This window comes from Nannospalax galili, unplaced genomic scaffold (genome assembly GCF_000622305.1).
Source record: "Nannospalax galili isolate Female #2095 unplaced genomic scaffold, S.galili_v1.0 scaffold945, whole genome shotgun sequence".
Classification (NCBI taxonomy): domain Eukaryota; kingdom Metazoa; phylum Chordata; class Mammalia; order Rodentia; family Spalacidae; genus Nannospalax; species Nannospalax galili.
In genome coordinates, this window is record NW_008352650.1 from 1,539,162 (window position 1) to 1,555,246 (window position 16,085).

Here is a 16,085-nt window from a genome sequence, read left to right on the forward strand (position 1 = left end):
CGAACCAGGACAGGGGAGGGACCCAAGGTCGTGAAGAAATAGGGAATTCAAGGTTTGTGGAAAGTATGGTGATGTGGGTGGCTTTACTCATTTGAAAATTGCAAGGGGCAGGATGAGTGTCCCAGGCCCTAAGGGACTCCCTAAGCTCACCCCACTTCAATGGGTCCAGGCCATCCCAAGCTGTGATCCAAGGCTGGAGTTGTCACGGGCCTCGGCTGCCTGAGGAACTGTCCACTGGGGATGCACCATCCCTCCCTGAGGACAAGCTGCTCTGTTCCTCAGCTCCATGTCACCACAGGCTGTGTCAGACAGACCAAGGCTGTGAGCAGCAACATGGCCACCTCTTGTTCCCTTGGCTGCTGGCCAAGACAGCCCCCTGGACTCTCTGTTGAGAGTGGGACTTGGCTTCTAGGCAGGCTGGGGAAGTGGTCCTCTAACTTCCAAGCGGATGGAAGTATCTTTACAGGGCACCAGCAGCTGCGCACAGTGCTGAACCCAGGCATTTACCTCTTTGGACACCTAACCTGGCACATGCCCAGCCTCACAGGGGCACACAGGGCACAAAGGTGTCCAAATCAATGACAGGTAGGTACAAGGTGAGCAGACCCTTGACAGCAGACACCCAGCGCTACAAGTATCAGGCTACCCACCCCACCCCAGTCCCCAGCAGGGGAACACCAGGGTGCACACAAGCCATGTGGGAGCAGCTCAAAGTCGCAAATAGTGCTTTGGGGAACCTAGAGTCCCTACCCAGAAGTTTCTGAAGAGCCCAGGCTCTTATAATCCCTATATTGTGTTCCCTGCGACTCTCAGGGCCAGCTGAACAGTAAGACCCCAGCAATGATGCCTGAAACTCCCCTGTGATGCCCAGCTCACACCCACCAAAGATAAATGCATCATTCATCTCCTTAAGTTCATATAAGCTGACTTGGGCTTTTCCTGAAATCAGAACAGGGCGGCTAAGGCGCCTCTCCAAGCCTGTTGGGGTTTCCGGGCGCTGGGAGGCCTGGGCTCGGTGTCCGTGTGCGCAGTCAATGATCCTAAGGCCCATTTAGTGCTCCTGAGTGCTCCCAGCATCTCTGCACTGCCAGACCTGGTATAATCCTTCCTCCTGGCCTTCCTAGAGCAAGGCCTGCCGGTCAGCCCTCCTGGTCCCCCCACCTCAGGTCCCTTCCCTGTAAATCTCAGGGCAGCTGAAGAGCCAAGTAGGCTAGCCATGTCCAAAGGCCCTCCTGGCTCTCCCCCAGGCCTTTCTGCCCAGCCTCAGAGCCTGCCTCAGTCTGACCTTGAAAGTCCTACGAGCCCTTCTTCAGAGGCACTGGACCACGTGTTCTTCTTGCAATACCATTTATTTATTTTGTATGGAATCCATGAGTGGTGACTAACAGCGGTCATGATGGAGACCAGTCCTGACCCTGACCAGTGAGGGGAATTGTTTTTTTAAAAAAGAACAAAACAAAACACAGAACAAATCACTTTCCATAGACATTGGTGATGTCTGTGGAAATTTCATGAACTTTTCCTTTAAAAACAACAAACCTGTCCTCCTTACGCTGAAAGTGTGAAGGCAGGCAGTACTGTGATTTGATCTCTTTGAACCGGAACCTCTACCTTCCTACCTGGAAACTGGACGAAGTGTATTTAAAGGCCAGGTGGCAGCAGGTGCCTCCACAGCTGAGGGGTAAGGTAAGGCGGTCCATGGGAGAGCTTTGCACATCCACGTGTGCACACCCACACACATGTAGGCCGCGATTGCCAAAGGAGACTTTGTGGCTCATTTTTTCTTCAGGGTAGGCAGAGGTGGGCAGCGTGGGGTCAACTTTACATAGGAGGCACAGAGAGGCTGGCCCTCTGCATCAGACACACACAGCAAGGCAGATGTGCTGACTCCAAACCAGGGGAGAGTGCTCAGGTGGGATGGGTGGTCCCCCTCAGTCACTGCTGTGGAAGGGTAAGGCCAGTGGGCTCGTCCCTGAGTGGCAGGTGAGGTCCCTGGGCCATGGTTAGCCACCTCCGTGGCAACTTTTACACGAGAGTCCCCACAGCAGCAGTCCTCTGAGGGAGCCTGACTGAGGGCCTTCCTTGTACTGGCAAAGGGAACAGCTGGGGACAGGGATGCCCCACTCACCCCCAGGGAGGCATCTGGAGTCTTAGATTTGGGGTGGTTCTTACTAGATCAAGACAGAACACATTCCGGTCTCGTTAGAAACATAAGGTCCTGGGGCCGTTTGGCTTTTCAGGGACCTAGCAGACCTAGCCTTAGGCTAGCCTCCAGGTTCCCTCCCTGAGGCTCAGCTGGGTGGCTGATCCTAGCCAGCCTCTGACCCAGGCCACACCCCCTGTGTGTGCAAGTTCTTCCAGGGGGCCTGTCATCCTCTCCCCTCCTAGGCAAGGCAACTTCCAGGGGTCTCTGCCAGGCTCCTTCCTGCTGCTAGGCCAGTCTAGGGTGTCCCTGGCACCCCAGTCTCCTCGGAGGGGGAGGAGGCTGACACGGAAGGAGCTCCGGGGGGCTCTGGGCACTGTGAATTGATTCTGCCAAACAAGAGCAGACAGGAGTTAGGGATACTGCTCAGCAGGGGCAGCACCCTAGCACAGGCACGGTCCTGGGTAGACCCCTCAGCACAGCAGCAACAAGACCCAGACGGGACTAAAACCAATATACAAAAGCAGGCAGGAGAGCTGAGGACCATTACAGGCCTCACCGGATTTCCCCACTGCGCCGCCCCTCTGAGGCCAAGGCCATCAAAGACCCTGCTTCTAGGGGACCCTCATCTGGGCTAGTGTTCACCTCCTCCATGGCTTCACACTGCTTTCAAGGAAAGCTTCAAAAAAAAGTCAAGGTCAAAATCTTCCCCCTCCCCTCCCTGACCTTGGTTATTCAGGAACCAGGAAGTACTATCTGTGGACCACAGGGCCCAAGACCTCTAACAGACCCAGCTCTGCTCCTCTGAAGATGTGGGCTGGCCTCTTGGTCAGGACTTGAGGTGGAACTTTCTGGAGAAGCAATGTCCAATACCCCCTGCCAGGGGAATGAACCAGCAGCAGCCCCTTCCTAGGTGGGCATCATGCCTCACACATTGCCCCGTCAATGCCAGGACACACACATCTAAGATGTCCTCTCTTCCCAGAGGCCTTGGATGGCATCAGGCAACGTCGCGGGGCGGGATGCCCCAACTTTTAAGTATGCGCATATACACGTGCTGGCCAGTAACATTAAGTGTCATTTTAAAAAATGGGTTAAATAAGTCTCCTGGCCGGGACAGCGTGCAGGCTGATTACCCTTGATTTGCACGTCCTGGCGGTAGGAAGGCTAGAAGTCTAATGACTGAATTATCACCCTAATGCCTTTTGCTGGCTGGGAATAATCCTGGGGTAACAGCTGCCGCAGGGTTTTGGCTGGTTTCCTCTAATTGCATCCAGATTAAGTTGCTGTGCAGGGTGGGGCCTCACAGCTCCTCAGAGGCAAGCTAGGCTCCTACAGAGCCCACACACCCACACTGCAGAGTCTCCAGCTGGCCTGACGATGCAGGTGACACCAGGGTCTCTGCAGTCCACGGAAAGTGTCCAGAGGGGTGTGAGGGGTGTGGGGACACCTTGAATAGGGTTGCAGCCAGCCCAGGTCAGGTGTTGGGGAGCACTTGGGGGACTGTGGGAGCCAGAGACTCAGAAAAAATGCTTTCTACTTGAGACCCTCCAGGGTGATTAGGTCCCTGGACCTGCTCCCTATGTGCCCATCCAACACAGGAGAGTATGCAGAAGCTGGGGTACAGCATAGGGATGCGGTCCTGGGGAGGGGGTGGGACAGAAGCTGTCTTTCTCCCTGGGAAAGGGGTTATCTATACCTAGACTTCCTGGGGATGGTGGGCAGACTGGGACAGTGGCCCCGGTCCTCACCCAGGCTTTTGTCACATTCAGAGCAGACCCAGAGACGGGGGTTCACTTCCGTACCACCAGATGCTTGACCCATCAGGTGGTTCGCAAGTGTGGTGCCCACCAAGGCTCAGAAAGACACTGCCCATTCCTACCTTTACACACGCACCTTTCTTTATGGGGTGACCCGAGAACCACAGACCAGTGCTGCCTCCCAGAATACACAGCAAGTATCCCACTGGGACTTTAGAATCTGTGACCCCAGAATCAACCATCCCTATCCAAGACCAACACTGGCCAGCCTGGACTGCTGACCCAAAGAGGTGTGTGTGTTGGGTCTAGGCCACTGGGGTTATCACCTGTATAGTGTTACTGTGGTGATGGACAAACGTGCCTCTTTGTGGCTCGAGCTCCCAAGGGGGTCAGGAGCCACACGGAAAGCAGGGCAGATGAAAAGCTCACCCCCAGGACCTCACTGCTGCACTGTAATAGGCAGTACCCCAAGATTTAGACACCACTGAGACTCTAGGATGACCTCCAAAGGCTCCTGGACAGCAAGTCTGCAGAGAGGAGATGGGCTCATGGAGAAAGGGGAGCACTTTCCTGCTGAGAAACACCTTTTTTTTTTTTTGTCTTTTTGAGACAGGGTCTCCCCGTAGCCCCAGCTGTCCTGGAAATCACTATGTAGACCAGGCTGGCCTTGAACTCACAGAGATCCACTTGCCCCTGCCTCCCAAGTGCTGGGATTAAAGGTGTGCGCCACCACGCCCAGCCTGAGAAACACTTCTTAAATGTGGCGCTGTCCTGCAGCGCCCCTCTAGGTGTGAAAGGCCAAGAACCCCCCCAACTGCCTTCTGTTCTATACCAACTCAACCCTTGATCAAGGTTCTTTGCTAGTTCTCTGTGACACACCCTTGACTCTGATCCTTAGCCTTGAAGGACAGGGTCGTGGCGGGGTCTTAAGAGGCAGAGTACCCCAGTGCAGCACAGCCAGTGGAGACGCTGATGGATGGTGAACACAGAAGGGACCCAGGTCCTGTGGGTGGGGGAGTGGGGGTGGGGGCGTGGAGTACCCGCTCAGCTGGTTCAGGAGCCTTTGTCTTGGCTGAGCAGTTACTCTCCTTCCCCCCTTCCCAGGACTGAGCAGGTGCTCATCAGAGGGCCTTGTGCAAACCCTTCAACCCATTCAGGCTCCCATGGGTCGCTGTTTTTGGTGGAAAGATCATCGACCACATCTTGGGTCCTCAGGGGAAACCCCAGTGGGGCTGCATCTGACACTTGTCCACCAGCCCATGGCTCTAGCTTGGGGTGGGCCCGTCCTTCTCACAGCAGAGCACAGAACACTCACACAAACAGTGTGGGACGCCGGCTCTGAACACCTGCTCTCCAACTTGTCTTTCTTTTTTCTCTTTTTTTTTCCTTTTTGCTTTTTTTGCAGATGTCGCCACACCAGTTTTGCAGCTGTGGCCGGGGAAACTTCCGAAACGTCCTTGGCTCACTCAGAGCACAGGGTCTGGTTAGGAAGCATCTGGATTGCAGGGATGTCTCTGCCTCAACAGGACGTCCTGCTCCCCTGAGTCCTTTGGTGCTGGTGGATGGACGAGGCCCTTCCAGACTCTGCTTTGTCCACTGCCTGACGAGAAGGGTCACCTGGGCCATGCTGAAATCTCCAGGCCAGTCCAGAGGGTCAGCAAACTCTGGGTGCATCCTGAGGATCAGCCAGGCATCCTGGGCCAATGTTTCAGGAGCTGACTTCTCAGGGTGGCTGGTACCTGCTGTCACTTCTGGACTCTGATGTGGTCATCATGGAACCATTCACAGTGGCCAGAGGCATTTCCTTGCGATCCTTTTTCCTCCATGCCCATCCCCACCCCCTCCCACTGCCCACGACCTCCATGAGGTCCCCTCAATCCCTTGTTGAGGACAGAGGTTTCCCTATCTTCGGAAACCAAAGGCTTCCCGCGGCACCTTTGGGCCCTTCTTGCCTTCTGTCATGGGCTTAGGTGAAGATGTCTCCACCGTGCCCCCGTAGGGACAACTCTCCGAGCCTGGGTGGTGGCCGGCACACTCCACAGCAGGCATGTACCCACTGTCCCACATGCCCGTCCCACACAGCTTGCACAGGTCGTGTAGGCTGCAGGGGATCCGAGGCAGCAGGCGGAACTGGTACAGGAGACTCCTGGCCTACAGAGACAGGGAAAGGGGGATCACAAGGTGCCTGAGGGAGTCGCAGAAGACTGAAGTGGGTGCCACCCTCACAGACTCACTACGTGCGGGCAGCACAGAGGGATGGGATCACGAGGCCCTTGGGTGGCTTAAGACACAAGACTAAAACTCCTGTGGTGAAGAGGACCAAAGCGGCCGGCCCTGTCCATGTGGCCCTGCCTGTTTCTTTGCAGGACCCCTCTGACTCAGCCCCAACCTCCTCTGGCCACTGGGAGGCCCTGGCACTGTGTCCCTGCCCCCATGGAGTCACCTTCAGCCTCCGTAAGGTCTGTCTAGGGGTCCTGTGCAGTGCAGGGCCACTGGCCCGAGGACCCCTTCTCTCTGCCCCATGGACCACCAGAGGAACTGGAACTAGAAACAAAGCCAGCTAGAGTGTTAGGAGGAAGAGGCGGCTGAGGTTCCAGGTCCCCCTTTCTTCCACCCACCCATGGATGGAAAGCTGTGCTCTCCCCAGGGCCTGCCTCCTCCTTAATTTCCTAGCTCTGGGCTGAAAAGAGCCCCCACCCCGGGCTGGGCATTCAGGCATTGCAGCAGGTGCGGGAGGCTGTGTTGGCCCCCTGAGGAGCATGACAACCAAGTGGGGGCAAACTGCACAACTAGGCTACACAGCAGATGCTGATCCCCAGGGACTTGGCAGAGCAAACCCAGTAGAGGGGGAGGGACAAGATGGAGGTCTGATTGTGGACCAGGACCCATGTGCAGGGGTGGGGCTATGTGGTGTGGGGCAGGATTCCATGTGCAGGGGTGGGGCTGTGTGTGATTGGGCAGGGTTGGGGCTGTGCGGTGTGGGGCAGGGTTCTGTGTGGTATGGGCAGGGTTCCCTGTGCAGGGGTGGGGCTGTGAGGTGAGAGGCAGGGTTCCCTGTGCAGGGGTGGGGCTGGGTTCTGTGTGGTATGGGCAGGGTCCATGTGCAGGGGTGGGGCTGTGCAGCATGGGACAGGGTTCTGTGTGGTATGGGCAGAGTTCCATGTGCAGGGGTGGGGCTGTGTGTGATTGGGCAGGGTTCCCTGTGCAGGGGTGGGGCTGTGCGGTGTGGGGCAGGGTTCCATGTGCAGGGGTGGGGCTGTGTGTGATTGGGCAGGGTTCCCTGTGGAGGGGTGGGGCTGTGCAGCGCGGGGCAGGGTTCCCTGTGCAGGGGTGGGGCTGTGAGGTGAGAGGCAGGGTTCCCTGTGCAGGGGTGGGGCTGGGTTCTGTGTGGTATGGGCAGGGTCCATGTGCAGGGGTGGGGCTGTGCAGCATGGGACAGGGTTCTGTGTGGTATGGGCAGAGTTCCATGCGCAGGGGTCGGGCTATGTGATATGGGGCAGGGTTCCGTGTACAGGGGTGGGACTGTGTGGTAAGAGGAGGGTTGTGCCTGTAGGGATGGAGCTATGCAGTGTGGGGCAGGATTCCAGGTGCAGGGGTGGAGTTGTGAGGTGAGGGGCCCACGTGCAGGGGTGGGCCTGTGAGGTGTGGGGTAAGGCTCCACGCAGGGAAAGGCCTCAAGGCTAGCTAAGACAGGGCCCACCTTCCTGAGTACCAGTTCTCCATTCATATGCATGGCCAGGTTTCCAAAGTGCAGGAGCATCTGGTCTGTGGCCAGCTGTTGCTCCATGACGTCATCCCCATAGATGGCCACGATGGCCACGCAGATGAACAGGTGAAAGTAGTCAGTCTGTGGGGAGACAGAGAGCTCAGAGCGGCCCTGACGAGCAACTCCAGCAGAGGCTGCTGGGGTCCTAGTCCTGTGTCCTGGGCCACCTGCACTTCCAGCTCATTCTGTCTCCCTAGCTGTGTGGACAGCTACACCATGGGCCGCTGTGACATCATGAGTGGAAGACGTTTGTGTTGCACCCTGGCTGTTGGTGCTTTGCTGGGTGGTGTCTGAGAACAAAGATCGTCTTTTTCCCAAGCTAGACTGCGCTCACTGAGGGGTCTTAACCTCAGAGGTCTTGAGGGTGTCATGTGTATACAGAGGGCTGGCCAGAACATTCCCTGTCAGAAAGGAAGAACTTCCGGGAGCCAACCTCCTGGTGGCTTGTCCTGTATGGCTAAGCATTCCTAGCGAGTGCCCCCACACTACGGCCTGAGGGCATGGGAAGATCCCCACCAAGTGACTCCCCGGAGGCCCCAAGGCCTGCTGCCCCCACCTTCCAGCTCCTAACCCTCTTTCCAGATGCCCACGGAGCCCCTCCCAGCCCTTCTTTAGGGCCACTTTGTGGAGCCTGTGCACGCAGGCTGGCTGCATGCACCCTCCTGCTTGGTCGCCTGAAGGTCCTCGGCCTCTGGTACACACTGGCTCCCTAGGGTGGAGGAAGGATGGGAGTTCCAGGAAGTCCCTAGGAAGTCTGATGTCACCCACCTAACCGGACTGGATGGTGTCTCCCAACCTGGCCTCTTTCTCCAGCTGGGGTGAGCACTTCAGGAAGGAATGTTCCTGAAGAAACGTGTGGGGTGGGGTGGGCCACATTCTATGGGGGTTGGCGCACAACACAGGACGAATCTCAGTTTGGGGGCAGTGCAGGGGGCACAGCAGAGGGGGCACGAAGCTTTTCTCAGAAGCTAAGGCCTCACCTAGCAGTGACTCCTCTTCAGAGTTTACTCCTGGATCACTGCTCACCCCCATCCGCCCACCATCAGCTGATCAGGTGATCATTCTAGACGTGAACACTGAGCCCAAAGTGAAAGCAACATGAACTTGCTTTGTAAGTTTCAAACAAGATGGCAGCTGACAGGGTGCCGACAGGCGAGTGCTACCAACAGCCTCAGGGGGCGGCTGGGGTGACTCCTCCTGACTCAGCCTCCTCAGCCACCCAAGATATCATACCAAGCCCAGGGCCACACTTCGGAATAGTCTGAAGTCTAAGACGAACCGGCAGACAGGTTTCAGCGAGGCACCAATGTTGGACCAACGTGGCAGGTGGCAGACGTGTGGCAGGCAGAGACATCCAGTGTGTGCTGCCCCGGTGTAGGATGAAGCTGGGCTCTGATGGGGAGGGTCCTGCCCTCCTGAACACATGGTACTGTTTTGTGTGTATGCACATGGTGTGTGTGCACGTGGGAATGTGCATGTGCATGCGGAAGCCAGAGGATAACCTCAGGTACCATCTCAGGAGTCAGCCATCCACTTTGCTTTGAGACAGGGTCTCTCCCTGGGTCCTGGAGCTCACCAGCTAGGCCAGACTGGCTGACCTGTGTCTGTTTCCCCTGCACTGGGATTACAAGCATGTGCCGCTGTGCCTGGCTTTATTGTTATACAGTTTCAGGGACTCAAACTTATGCTTGTAAGGCAAGCACTTTACCCGCTGAGCTATCTCTGCATAATTTGATGGTCTTTTTTTAGGCTGACAGATTCAAAGCAACTTGCCTACCCTCTTACACTGATCACTTGTGTTTAGCGTAGGTGTTAAAGCTATGTGACAGTCAGTCCTATGCTCGAAAGGGAGTTGGTACAGAAGATGCTGACTGTGGTAGACCACAAGTAGATGTCCATGTCACTGATCCAGGCTCTCTTTGGGACTATAGGAAAGGATGGCTCCTCTACTGACTGGCTACGACAGAAGGAGCTCTGCCCGGAATGTGGTGATGAGCCAACTGACATGTATTTCAGTTCCATGGGCGGTGAGATCTGAAGCCAGACACGTGGAACTGGAGAGCAGCGGCTCTGGGAAGCTGTGGTGTGGCAGGTCAGTAGGTGGGTAAGGAGGAGGACACCCCCTACTAGAGGAGGCTTGGGGGTAATGCATCCTACCTTCCCCAAAGGCCAGGCACAAGATGGTAATCGTACTTAGGGGCAGCACGTGCCCCACTCACCTGGTAGTGGGCCCAGCAGGCCTCCCAGATCCGCAGAGCCTCGGCCTCAGGGAACTCTCGCTTGAAGCACAGCAGTAGCCAACGGTGGCAGAAGAGCATCTGGAGGCCGTCCTCACCCAGCGAGACCAGGTGCTGGTAGAAACGCGGGTGCGTTAGACGGAGCAGCTCCCTCAGGTACAGCTAGTCGGGGGGAGGAGGGGAAGGTGAGCCAGGCCCTGGGCAAGACTGCCTTCCCGGGCCAGAAAGAACACTCCTTGGGAAATCCCCAACCTTGAAAAGCACACACCGGAAGCCTCTGCCACACACATCAGTTACCCACGATGTCAGCCTACCACTGAAATTATGAGTGTGTGTGTGTGTGTGTGTGTGTGTGTGTGTGTGTAGGGGGGAGTTGTACACACCTATGCATACAAGGGTTTACGCACGTGAATGAGGGCGAGTGTGGAGGCCAGAGGTTGACATCGAGCGTCTTCTATCTGTCCACCTTATTTTTTTGAGGCGGGATCATCTCACTGAACCGAGAGCCTGCCAAGTAGCTAGAATGACTGGCCAGCAAGCTCCGGGGATCCACTCCACCTGTCTGTGCTCCCCAGCACACCGCCACACCTAGCATTTTACCTGGGTGCTAGGGATCCGAAAGCAGGTCTTCATGCTCATGTAACAGGTATTTCCCTTACTGAACCGTCTGCCCAGCCCCCCACTACTGGAACCCTGCTCACATCTGTCTACCAGTTCAATCCAGATTTAAAGACTGTTACAGAAAGAGTGCAGCCCTGGGTAGAGAATGATCTTTTAGGTGGTCAAAGAGGCTGACTCAGTGGGACGTCACCCCCGGCCTCAGCTAATCCCTGGGGGCTGTTTCTAACATCTACTCACCCTGGGAAGATGAGTAGGACTGTCTATGGGACCCCAGTTGAAGCCCTGTCCACCGTCTCCATGATCCATCAACTCCCAGAGCTGATTCAGAGCAGGGAGGGGACATGTCTGAGCCTGGAGACACAGGGTCACTGGGCTGTGGAGACTTGACGGAGGCTATTTCTGGCACCACTGTTTGGGGGCTGCTGACCTCAGTGCCTCCACTAGAAAATCAATCTCCAGCAGCTCATGAGTCACCAGCTACGTGCCGCCAGCCGTCAAGGCAATGGCGTCAGACCCTGTAATTGCCTCCCCAGGTACTGTGAAAACCTGACATCATACGAATGCAGGATGAAGCAAGGGCAGAGTGCCTACCTAGGGGTCAGCCTGCTGCAGAACAGGGTCAGAGGCTCCCCATCACCCTTGCTCCAGTTGGAGATGGAGCCTGGGGCTGTGTGGCCCTGGAGGATGAATCTAGGGGTACTTCCCAACTTGCCAGACTCTGCACTTTGTGGCCCATGGCAGGTTAAGGCCATGGCGTGGCTTACAGCTCCCTGGATGGATACCCACCTTGCACTGCTGTCAGCGTGCCCCCACCTCACACTGCCAGCTGCTGCCCTCACACCCTCTGCTCACACTGTCAGCTTGTAGGCCAGGTCATCTGCAGGCCTGAGGGCAGGCCATATGCAAGGCCTGGCACCAGAGAGGGGCTTGGCACACACAGGTGTCTTGCGGTGAGCTCCCAGCTGGCTCCTCAGTGCCGCCTGGTCTGTGTAAGGTTGATCCTGCTTCTGAGGCCTTGAGATCAGTCAGCTGAACCTCTCAGAAAGGTCAGCTGTCTCCTGAGGTGGGGACATGAGGACTGCCTGTTGGACCTCTGAGTGACACTGGGAGCCCTTCTGTTCCCACGGCACACGGGGCACTGACTGTGTTGGGCTCTGCAGTTCAGATACATCCGAGCCAGGTGGAATGGGCCTCCCCTCCCTTGTTCTGCTAGGGAGGCTGGTTCTGGGTGGGAGAAGGCCACCAAAGGAGCACTCTGCACAGCTCTGGAGCTGCAGGGAGAATGGGGTGGGAGGCTAGCCCAGACCCAGACAATACTACTCCTTCAGGTAGCTATCCAGATCTTCCCAGGAGGTCCATGTCCTGTCAGCAGGGTTCCTGGTTTTCTGTGGTCCACTGACCCCTGATATCACGGCTGCATTTCACCATTAAGACCCCTGGCAGTGGGCTGGAAAGGTGGTCCAGCTGCTCTTGCAGAAGACCTGGGTTCAGTTCTCAGCACCCACGTGGCAGCTAACAACCATCTGTGACTCAAGTTCCAGGAGAATCTGACACTCTTCTGGCCTCTGAGGGCACTGCATGCATGTGGCACACTTACATGAAGGCAAAACACTCATACACATTGAAAAAAAAGTTTAATTATTAAAAGAAAAAATCCTGACAGCAACAGGAGACTCTCTCTCTCTCTCTCTCTCTCTCTCTCTCTGCCCTCCATTACACAGGGAGACATACAGGCCCATATGCACACATACAGAAGCATCACACACATACATGTACACGGGCTCACACACATACTCATCACACACATGTACACAGGTGCACGCACACATATATGCACACACGCACACACACGGCTCACCAGCTGTCTCTCCATGTCCTCATCCCGAGGAGAGCTGACGAAGATTGTATTCTGCATCAAACCCACAAAGCACCAGAAGGTGTCCGATTCATCCAGGACCTCGGCCAGGATGGGCGCCACCAGGTCAGACATCCCTTGAGAGTAGCCGATGGCCGGGTTGTACACGGCATAGTTCAGCAGGATCCTCCTGACCAGGTGGTGGGGAGCAAAGGGGACCATGATGGATCCTGCTCTTGCCGTCCCCATCAGGGCCTGTTGCCCAGATACCGGGGTCCCTCCTTCATCTTGGTCTTGGTGGCAGTGGCATCAGTGACAGGTGTCTCAGCCCTGTGACTGTCAACAGTCCAGGCTTTGATGAACCGCAGTGGGTCTCTCTTTTCAGGAGGTAATAGGCCACAGAGAACCATTCACCAGGACCAGAGCACAGCAGGGCCTCAGCAGGAATACGGGCCTTTCTTTTTCTTCTACTTTTTTAAAATTTGTTTTTATTTTATGTATATGCGTGTTTTGCCTGCATGCATGTAAGTGCACCCATGTGTGAAGACCACAGAGGCCAGAAGAGGATGTGAGATCCCCTGGAACTAGAGTTATAGATGGTCCATGTGGGTGCTGGGAACCAAACACCAAGCCCTCTGCAAGAGCAGCCAGTACTCCCAACCACTGAGGCATCTCCTTGGCCTCAGTGTCTGATTTTATTTTATTTTATTTATTCATTCATTTATTTATTTTGGTCTTTTTGAGACAGGGTCTCCCTGTAGCCCCAGCTGTCCTGGGACTCTCTATGGAGACCAGGCTGGCCTTGAACTCAGCGATCTGCCTCCCTCTGCTTCCTGAGTGCTGGGATTAAAGGCGTGCGCCATCACGCCCAGCTATGTCTGATTTTCTTAACGGCCGACTGCCTGTGACAAAAGGTAGACTGGTGGGATGTTTTTATGGGCTGTTAATTTTGTGCAGTTATTTTGCAGGTCGCAGCAGAATGTCAAAGATGGCAGCCTCTGGTTCTGTGTGGCTTTATCACCAGAGGATCACCCATTAGGAAATGGGAGGACACACAGAGGGGCTCGTCTTTGGTGAGCAGGGGCCAAGGAAAGACAGGGATGGAGAGGCTCTGCTTGGGGCCTGGATGTTTCCAACATGGAAGGAGTGCTGGGCAACAGCCACAGGCCCAAAGGCTCAAGCGGGGCCCCAGACTCGCACCCGGGAGGCCAGGGCTGAGGGATACCTCATGCTCTCCACGTTGGGGTTATCCTCCCCTCTGAAGAACTGGTTGCTCCTATCTGTCCGAACCACATCTTTGTCCACGGTGAACTGCACATTGCGCCAGAAGGCTGTGCGTTCCTCGGGGGTCATGGAGAGCCTGCAGGGCAGACAGGGCACCACCCAGAAGTCAGTGGTGCAGGGGCTGCTGTGGAGCTCATAGGGAGGAGGCAGTACAGGAGACTATGGGATCTGGAGTTGCCTTCCACAGATCCAACTCCTGCTGCTGGGGATAGCCAGCTCTCCAGCTTGGGTCAGGGGATGTAGTCAAGGCTTTCCTTATGTTAACCCAGGTCCAGCCCCTCAAAGGGAAGCAGACTGCTGCCCTCAGGTAGTGAAACCCAGGTGGGGGCTTACTTTAGGCTCTGCACCTGAGGCCCCATCAACCCTTAGTTAAGTCTGTTGAACATGAATTCTAAAATCCTCAGCATGTGAACTAAGGGCCCTGGTGTGTGTCCTATAGTGACTGCCCGTGGCCCTGGCTCCTGGGAGACCCACGTTACAAAGAAACCAAGGCTTGTGGAACAGTAGTCAGTGCTGAATGACACCTCTAATCGCCCCTCAAAGGACATGTCCCTCTGTGGTTCAACAGGGCTCCCAGGGCGGAGGGCACCTTTTTTGCTGAATCTCAGAGTATTCCTTTCGCTTCTGTGCCCGCAGCGCCTCACGCTCCTCGGATGTGGACTCGTGGCTGTAATAGCGCAGCAGGAAAGGCCAGACCTCCCCCCGGATCGACACATCAATGCCGCCAAAGAAAATGGCCTGGAGGAAGCAACACAAGTTGGGGGGGGAGGGTATAACACAGGGCAGCTCAAAGAACCCCAAATCCCCAGAGATGGGTGTTGTGGGGCCTTTGGCGCGCCTCGCCTCGATTCAGACCCCGGCAATTTGCACATGTTTACAAGGGGAAAGTGCTGGTGACGCATTCCCATACAGGACACAAACCGGCTCATTTCAATGTCAAAGCCCCCCCAGGGCGGCACTCCGAGATTAACGTGTTGTTCTCACGTCATGGACTAATCCCTGGGGTTGGAAACGCAGTGTTTCAATACTGCAGAGTCTGCAGGGCCCACACGGGATCCCCCAAACCCGCTGGATTTTCTTCCCAGCGCAGACCCTTGACTGCTTCATCGGTCGGAACCTGACACCAGGGACCAGCCCTCCCCGGGGGTGGCTGGCCACCCACCCTCTGTCCCTGCGGGTGATGGCAAGGGTTCCTAGGCGGGAGCCAGGGGCCCAGCAGTACCTGGCGCATCTTGTATTCTTCTTCTACCTGGCCTAGCTCATTCAGGTGGCTAAGCCAGGCAGACACGTCCAGCCTCCGGTACAGACTCTCCTCGGGGTGAGTCTCAGACGATGGCAGCTTGGGCCTTCGGATGGAGAACTGCATGCATGTCCTCTCATCGGTAACCTGCTGGACAGGAGAAGAGGAACCTGGGGCGGGGGGATCAGGATCCCGAGATGCTGTTCCCAGGATGTCAAAGCCCCTTCTTCCCTCTGGGAGGCGTACAAACCCATAAATGGCAAGTATAATTAGACACAATTAAAATGAAAATACCTTCACCCTAAAATCGCTCTTTGCAGCTCTCAGCCCACTCCCCCCACTCGGTCTCCTGCCCCAGCCACAAAGAATTTGCAAGAATTAATACCCTTTTCCCCAACTTCCCTTTGCCAGGGGGCAGGGGGCTGCAATAGATTCCATGTGATCGGCCACATACAAAGGCCCGCTGTTCAGCAAGCAGGGAGCCAGCCTGTCAGAATGTCTCCGTGAACAGTCACGAGTCCAGGGCGAAACCACAGCTGACATTTAATTCAAAAATCAAAGGGTGCTGGATGCCGGCGGGGGGGCGGGGTATGACATGCCACAGTATCATAATAAGGGGAGGCAGCAGGAGGATCTTCGGGTGGGGTGGAGTTTGAAAGTTGGCCCCAGCGCTAATAAGCACACACGGTACCTTAAACAGGCGATTAAAGAACTCTTATTACCTCCGTATGCAGATTGCACAAACCATGGCAGGGAGCCTTGTCAAAACACCAGTCTTCAAGTGTGGAGCACAGACTTTCAGAAAGGCCTGGGCACACATTTCAAACCCCAAGCACGATGCTGTCAGTCGGCCATTGGGGACCACAGACCGCCCAGAGCCACACCCTGAGAGTCCATGAGTGCGGGAATTCCTAGACCCAGACTTGGGAAGAAGATTCGCTGGGGAGGTCCTGGGCCCACCGGGTGGGCAGCTGGCTCCTCCCCCAACCCCAGGCTGCCCCCAAGCTCTGCTGGGCTACCTGGTCCCTGAGGTGCGTCTCAGTGCAGAACTTCCACTGCTGGAACACCTCGGAGAGCTTGTCCAGGCCGCCGTGGTGGAAGTGGAGAATCTTGTACTGGCTCTCTCGGCTGGCCACCACCAGCTGACCACTCGTGCAGGCCTCGTCACTGAAGGGCCAC

General features: G+C 56.1%; 1 protein-coding gene across 5 annotated transcripts in view; it reads right to left on the bottom strand.

Moving 5' to 3' along the window:
* Positions 1 to 1,330: 1,330 nt before the first annotated feature.
* Positions 1,331 to 16,085, bottom strand: part of Tbc1d16 (TBC1 domain family member 16) — a 104,504-nt gene continuing 89,749 nt past the window's right edge. Inside the window, exons 5-12 of one of the 5 annotated variants that reach the window (XM_008849676.3) lie at positions 15,926 to 16,073; positions 14,889 to 15,053; positions 14,256 to 14,404; positions 13,608 to 13,742; positions 12,386 to 12,572; positions 9,889 to 10,068; positions 7,604 to 7,750; positions 1,331 to 6,054 (exon numbers count right to left, since the gene is read on the bottom strand). In XM_008849676.3, coding sequence (XP_008847898.1) covers positions 5,806 to 6,054; positions 7,604 to 7,750; positions 9,889 to 10,068; positions 12,386 to 12,572; positions 13,608 to 13,742; positions 14,256 to 14,404; positions 14,889 to 15,053; positions 15,926 to 16,073 — 1,360 coding nt within the window. In that variant the 3' untranslated portion in view covers positions 1,331 to 5,805. Of the gene's footprint in view, positions 6,055 to 7,603; positions 7,751 to 9,888; positions 10,069 to 12,385; positions 12,573 to 13,607; positions 13,743 to 14,255; positions 14,405 to 14,888; positions 15,057 to 15,925; positions 16,074 to 16,085 lie in introns of all 5 variants that reach the window. The other 4 variants (XM_017802342.2, XM_017802341.2, XM_008849675.3 and 1 more) reach the window with 4 other exon arrangements.